Raw genomic sequence first — 7,914 nt, 5'->3', positions numbered from 1 at the left:
GCAAACAATAATGAGATGCAAAACGAGCAGCCACACAACCAGCTAACCTGAACATAAAAAAAGGTTATGGTCTCAGTAAAGTTGATCTGCTAAGGTCACCAAAATATCTTGACAGTAGTCTTAGATAAAACAGAAAATCAAAAGTCTGCTGTGGCAGAATCAGAGCAGCAACAAGTCATGGTATTTAATAACGACTTTAATTAACTGTAAGAATCGGCTTCTCGTTAAGAAACTGGCTGAAATTTAGCCGGTCCTCTGTCAGCTGGTTTCAAATCTCACTTCTGTTTTGCTTCCATTTAATGAAGAAACGAATCAATTCAGAGGACTGAATCCTTAAAAATTAGGCAATTAAAATGAAGGGAAAAGGAGTTAATTAGCACAGAAAACTGCTAGCTGATTAGGAAAAGGGTTAGAAAGAGAACCTGCAGCCACTGTGGCCCACCAGGACCGGAGCTGGACACCCTTGCCTTGAAATGACTGCTGACCTTGTTCCTTGTGAATCAATGCATGTGTCCAGCAATCGTTTTGCTTCCCATCCAGAGCTAACCAATGTTGCTCTCCCACATGCTGAACTGTATTACGCAAGAGGATAAATGAAATGTTTGATTAATAACAACACACAATGCTTCATTACCACAGCAAGAGGCACGGTGACTTCAGTCTGAACATTTCCCTAATGAGTCGCTAAGTACTGAAGTCGAGATGAAATCAAGCACCAGAACCTTTTAATAATTAACAAAACCTAATCAGCATTTTCTTATTTTTTAAAGTAATTTAATCTCGAGACAATAACTCTTTCTTATAACATATCCTACGTACAACATAGTAATTTGTATATACAAGAGATTATCATCTGTGTTTGGTAAATTATGTTGTACTTAGGAGATAGTAAGCCGATTTTTACCTCATAACTGCTTCTGATTTTGCACACTTGCGCTTCATATCATTAGCGCCATTCGGGTATAAAGACGGCAACAAACTGCAAGTATTTAATTGATATTTCAGTAAGACAATGATTGATGTTTGATTGATGTTTCAATAAACCAATGGGCTCCATTATATATGTTGCTAATCTACATTCCTCACGCCCCCTGTTGTCGCTCACGCTACTGATTGGTTCCATTGAAAAAAGACAGAAAATGAAAAGCGATGACTGATGTTTGATAAACGACGAGGTTTCAAATAAAGAGGTTGTAAGTGACTACTGATACATGATACAGAATAGTACTGATGTTTGATAAATGACAAGGTTTTAAATTACCATTGATATAATACTGATATTTGATGATTGGGGAAGTGAAAAATGGACACTGTACATATGAAGTCAAATAATGGTTTACATGTGTTTGAATGGGAGGGAGTAGATTTGTAATGAACACAATTCTTAAGGAGAAGGGCAAATAAACAGTGTAACAGAACAAGTTAAAATTCTGTCTGCATAAGGCTAATTTATATTCCAGACTTGATTTGAAGCAATACCTATTATCTATGGGTTAACTTTTAATTGCAATTTAGGATTATGGAGAGGAAAGCTAACTTAAAAAGTATGCATTTGAAGAATGAAAGAACTGCAAGTAGCCTTAATGAACATTGCAGAGGTTTTCCTTCACCAATTGCTGATGGCTTGGCCTGCATGGGAAAGAAAGCAAAACATTAAGTGAATATTTACTCTGAAGACTGATGAATGTCTTAACAACCAAATATGCAAAAAAAAAATTCATCCATTTCTAAGTCTATTTATTTAATTACAAAATCATCATCAAAAACAACCCTGCACCAGACAACAGTTCATCTTAGGGCACACTCATGAACACAAGAAACATTTCACTGTAAAGCTAAAAAGCTTTCATCAATCAAACCAGTGCTACTGGAGTGGTAAAGCAGCAGTTATGACCACTGTGTCGCTATGCCACCCTACTATTAATATCTGTTGTCATGTAAAACACAGGGTGTGCCCAAAATGGTCCAAGGTGTTCTTTAATGTAGCCATACTTTTAAACAATTAAATCACTGCTATGTATTTATTTTTGCAGTAGCTTCTCTAACATCACTGAAATGTTCAATTTTGTAGATTAACAATATGCAAGGCGTACGACATAAGGAGTGTTTATGGGATAGCGATGAGGCTAATGGTGGGGTAGCAAAAGCATATGCTTAAGGTGTCACCTACAGCATAAAGTATACAATCATGTGAAGAACTGAGTCCCATCCTTGGCTCTAATATGAGTAGCTGGGGTTGCCCCCACAAGGCAACATTTCCTAGAACTGTCCAGCAGTCTCTGACATCGACTGGGAGAAGATTTTTCCCACTCCTCCATGCAGAATTATTTCCACTGTGTGATGTTTGAGAAGTGTCTTGCCTCCACAGCTTCTTGAGGGGATTCAGATCTGGGCTTTGAGGTGGTCATTCCAGAAGCTTCCATTTCTTTCTTTTCATCTATTCCTTGGTGGATTTACTGGTATCTTTATAGTCATTGCTATGGTGCAAGTTCCACTTTTGGTTGAGATTCAATTTTCTAACAGATGTTCTCACATTATCATCAGCTCTCCCTGGTACAATGATGAATTCCTAGTGAATTCTATGATGGTGAGCTGCCTAGACTCTGATGTAGAATAGCAGCCCTATGCTTTACAGTTGTTATCAGGTTCCTCTGGTCAAATGCTGTGTTTGGTTTTCACTAAACACGTCTTCTGCGACTGTGGCTGAACTATTATCTTTTACTCATCTGTCCAAAGCACACTGTTTCAGAAGTCCTGGTCTTTGTGTATGTGTTTATGGACAAACATTAGTCTTGCCCCGCTTTTGCTTTTGGTTTCCTCTTGGCATAACGCCTATGGAGATCTGATTTGTGCAGCTGCTTTCTAATAATTGACTCATGCACTTTGACATCAACAGTAGCAAGGGCTGCATGTGGTTACCTTACAAAATCCTGGGGTACTTACAGAGTTGTTTTAGCATTTTGCATTCTTCTCTTGGGCTGCTGGGGCAGCCTGGCCTGGAGAAATTGGCAGTTAGTTGAAGTCATCTCCATTTGTAGCTGATCTTCTGCCCAGTGGATTAATTGATTTGCAATTGTTTGGTGATTTTTCTAAATCCTTTCCCAGACTCATAGGCATCTATAACCTTCTTTCTGAAGGTCTCAGAGAGGTCTTTCGATCCAGGCATAGTGTTAACACACACTTCAACAGCAAAGATCAAACCAAACTAAATGCCCGAGGTTTAAATAAGAGAACAGGTTCAGACAAAATCTTCTCTGATGATGTGTAAACCATTTCCACCTTATTTGAATTTGAGGTATTTGAGGTACTGACTAATGCAGGGGTTCATTTGGCTTTTCTACATGAGAAATATATATTTATGTTATGTTATAAATTATACAAAGGACAGCAAAATGCTAATGTGGAATTAAGTTTCTTGTATCACCTTAATTTAATGTTAAAAAAGAAAAAAACATTTCATGGGTTATTTTTTAAAATGACTGTTGTCACACACATGTGCATAGGAGGCTTTCGAAGGGCTTAACTGAGGGTAAAATGTCAGCTTCAGGGTTCATAAAGTGCACTAATCTCCCTTCTCTCTCTTCTACTGATCAACAGAAGGGAAACTCAGTTTAAACCGCACCAACTTCCGCCCTCCTGTCCAGATCACGCCCTTCTACTGACCTCACTTCTGCCATTCACTGCATGGAACCCTCCTCTTCCTGCACAGCAACTACAAAAGCCCACATCTTTCTTCCTCAGTTAGTCGATTTGGACTTGGTATTTTATGATTACTTGTTTTTTTTTTTTCCTTAGCTGTTTCATGACAATTTACAAGGTGGATCCCCAAACCTTTATCTTTCCCTTGTCCTTCTGTTACACTGTATATATGACAGCACTATTATGACCTCCAAAGGGAAACTTTTAGGACTTAATGCTAGACGTAATGTGTGGCATAAATCACATACTGCACACTTAGCTTATCACTCTGTCCAAATCATAACGTAAGATGGTGAAAGTAATAGAGATGGTTTTCAGTAGCAGTGACTGGTGCCTGAATAAAAATTAATTTGAAAAATGTATAGACACAATGACCATAAACACTGGGTGGACCCAAATGTCATCAAAAACTGGGAAAGCATGCATTATCACAGAACACAGACCCAAAATTGCTGTAATCCAAATCTCACTATGAAAGCAACAAAAAAAGTTTTGACATTCTGACTGTCCCTGTGGCTACCACATTTACCTCCAAGTCAGGGCTTGATTTTACTATTTTATAATTTCTGGTATTTTATAATGTCGATCGTATAAGTCAAATGTGGAAAACTAATGCTATTGGTCCAAGAGATTATGATATGCTAATGCCCACCTGATTACAAGAGTGTATTAGTGCCACGGAGAAGAAAAAAAAATACAAACACAGTGAAGAAAAAAAAAGTCAACATGTTGACTTTATTCTCGACATAAGTGTCGAGATTAAAGCGGAAATGGCGAGAATAAAGTTTGCATGTCGACTTTATTCTTTGACATTTCCACTTTAATCTCGACATTTATGGACAAGATTAAAGTTGACATGTTGATTTTATTCTTGTAGTTTACTTTGTCATTAAAGTAGAACATCGCAAGCGTCATTTTAAAATCAATGTTTAATTTACTAGATTTTCTCAAACCCTGTCATAAGTAATGTAGCACATTAAATGCTTTGTGTTAAGTGTTCTCTGACCCATGTTACTTGGTACATGCTTCTTAACACTGACTTCCTCTCTTCCTCTCCTTGACTTTATTCTCGACATATACTTTTTTTTTCTTCTCTGTGGCCCTAATATGCTTCCGTACCTGAGAGAGTAACCACGGAGCACACGGCCTTTTTTCTATGCACTGTACCTTTGTGACTACACGGTAATACCCGAACTATTCCAAAGCAACATTTGTACTGTTTAATGTTACTTGTATCTCACACCCTCATACACCTTTATCGTAAGAGCATCCCTTATCTACAATGGAGCGTTTTGATCAGAAGAAAATATGAAGCTGGTTTTAAATTAAAAGTCGTGAAGTGGCGATAGAAATTGGTAACTGCGCTGCTACAACAAAATTCAATGTGTCTGAGAAGCTGGTGAAAGACTGGAGGAAGCAAGAAGATGTAAAAAAAAAATAATGTGTTGTATTTTTGAATGGGTGTATCAGTCGGGGGTCTGTTTTAATGATCGATTTTTTGGGTTTCAAGACCCAACTTATATGCGAGTATATACGGTAGTAAGTGATCGTTCCTCACTGTAAAAGAGTAGACTCAAACCTGTGGACACTCAGAAAGAAAATGGTGATCTGCTGCAAAAGCCCACATTTAATCTTTGGGTCTCGTTTGTTATCAAGATTCCATCATTATACAAGTGCATTAACCGACTCAGTGCTTAGCTAAAAGAATGGCTCAGATCTCATCTGTTGTGGATCTGAGTGCAGATTTGATGTCTGTCTCAAACACCTCTCTTTAACTTGATAGCAAAAGGGACTCTGCATTAACAGGACTATGAGCTTTGATATTATGAGCAGTGCATAACCCTGTAGCAAGTGTTTCTCTTTCAGTAATCATACATTTCATTTTTGTACAAAATCTACTCATTGCTGCCTCTAAAGCTGAATGAGATTTCCGGAGCAAATGCTGCATGACCCAAATTGTTTGAAACTTTGGACCTCCAACTTAGAGCTTTAAATGTAATCCAGTAATACTCTACACAAACACAACAGTGCTGTTAACAAAACTCCATATTCCAAATCTTGAATAGTTTTCTCCTTCATAAGAGGTTTCCAAAAATCAGAAATGGATAATAGAGCTTCACTACCTATACAAGTGAACAGCAGCAATATTATTTATATAGGAGATTTTCTTATTTGTTCATGTACATGCAGTAGGGAAATGGGGTAAGACCAAGGGAACTTGGAATAAACATGTGACTTGGGCTTTACAGTTCAAGTCATTAAACACTAGTGAACCACACTGCCTATCCGTCCTTCGGATGAGATGTAAAACTTAGGTCATGGCCTTCTGGGGTCATTAAGTATCCCTGGGCATCCGTCGTAAAAAGTAGGGTGTATCATCCTGATGTCCTGGCTAAATTGTACACCACGGCCTGGTCATTTCAGTCCCCTGATCATCCACTGTCTCTAACTGACAAACTATCTCTCACCCCTTCATGACCTAACAGCTAAACTGTGGTGAGCACAATGGCACAAAATGGTTGCCATCACATCATCCAGGTGGATGTGGTGGTTGAAGTACCTCCCGACTCACTGTGTGAAGCGCCTTGAGTATATTGAAAAACACTTCATAAATCATCCATCCGTTTTCCAACCCGCTGAATCCGAACACAGGGTCACGGGAGTCTGCTGGAGCCAATCCCAGCCAACACGGGGCGCAAGGCAGGAACCAATCCCGGGCAGGGTGCCAACCCACCGCAGGACACACACACCCACACCCACACACCAAGCACACACTAGGGCCAATTCAGAATCGCCAATCCACCTAACCTACATGTCTTCAGACTGTGGGAGGAAACCGGAGTACCCGGAGGAAACCCACTTTTTAAAATTGTAATGCTATATTATTATTATTACTACTTTTAAGATGCTCCTCAGCTCTACATTACCCAACTACTTACTTGAACATGTTGTCCACAGAAAGTCTTTATCATAGTTGCTTGTTGTCGCACACCACAGAGAGGAATAGTCTGTCATGGTACAAGAGTTGTACGTTTGTCCCTTATAGATGAAAGGGAAAACACAAGAAGATGCTTTGGACTTTACAGTAACTGCTGGTACACCTGTGTGAACATTATTAAAATATAATGAAAGAGATAATTTAATACATTAAAAATAAACAGGTATACCAATAAGAATCAGCAAATATCCATTCATATCCATTTTTATCTATAATTACCATTTAGGGCTGCAGGGGGGTCTAAGACAATGAAAAAATGAATTAAATACAAAAAACAACTTCTGTATTGCGCTAATGTACCCTTATAGTATCTAATTAACTGCATCACTTCAACACACAATGAAATTTGAATAAATCAATTGGCATAAAGTGGAAAAGGGCTTATTGCAGTGACCATAAAAAGTTCAGGGCTGTTGGTTTAACTACTCTAATGTTCAGGGTGAGATCTTGGTTGTCATATGCAGTAAAAGCACAGGTTTGCTGATGTCTAATAGGCTTGGTGCACAGACAAACACTAAAAGCACTCCATACTCTGAGCTAGAGCAATGACTTGTTAAGCAGCATCTATTTCCGTCCATCCATCCATTATCCAACCCGCTATATCCTAACTACAGGTTCACGGGGGTCTGATGGAGCCAATCCCAACGAACACAGGGTGCAAGGCAGGAAACAAACCCCGGGCAGGGTGCCAGCCCACCACAGGTCGCGCACACACACACACCCACACACCAAGGACAATTTAGAATTGCCAATGCACCTAACCAGCATGTCTTAGGACTATGGGAGGAAACCCACGGAGACCCAGGAAGAACATGCAAACTCCACGCAGGGAGGACACGGGAAGTGGGTCCCCTAACTGCGAGGCAGCAATGCTATCCACTGTGCCACCGTGCCGTCCAGCATCTAGTTCATTAAATTCAAGGGAAATGAATTGTTGAGTACTTCTGTATAAAGTTTAGTTACATTATTAAACTGTAGATATCTTTGTCGTAGACCAGTTTTAACCCACGCCGCACAAACAAGAATGACAATATTAATGGGCCTTACTATCTGCCCCTTCTTGTTTATCATGGTAATGAATCAGCTTATAATAGAGACAGGGAAGGAATCCACCGGCCAAAAATGAAGCCTGGTACTTGGTAGCCTTCATTAAAAGGCTTTATGGTGTGGAAATATTCAGACCCGGACACAAACAGGCAGACACAGAATGTCCTTAA

The 7,914-nt window shown here is 39.2% G+C and overlaps 1 protein-coding gene across 1 annotated transcript in view; it reads right to left on the bottom strand.

The window, feature by feature from the left end:
- Positions 1-384: 384 nt before the first annotated feature.
- Positions 385-7,914, bottom strand: part of LOC120526373 (epididymal sperm-binding protein 1-like) — a 47,992-nt gene continuing 40,462 nt past the window's right edge. The window contains exons 8-9 of the mRNA XM_039749506.1: positions 6,639-6,800; positions 385-1,629 (exon numbers count right to left, since the gene is read on the bottom strand). Coding sequence (XP_039605440.1) covers positions 1,607-1,629; positions 6,639-6,800 — 185 coding nt within the window. The 3' untranslated portion in view covers positions 385-1,606. The remainder of the gene's footprint in view (positions 1,630-6,638; positions 6,801-7,914) is intronic.

The sequence above is a fragment of the Polypterus senegalus genome, chromosome 3, assembly GCF_016835505.1.
Source record: "Polypterus senegalus isolate Bchr_013 chromosome 3, ASM1683550v1, whole genome shotgun sequence".
Classification (NCBI taxonomy): domain Eukaryota; kingdom Metazoa; phylum Chordata; class Cladistia; order Polypteriformes; family Polypteridae; genus Polypterus; species Polypterus senegalus.
This window is presented reverse-complemented; position numbering and strand designations above follow the sequence as displayed.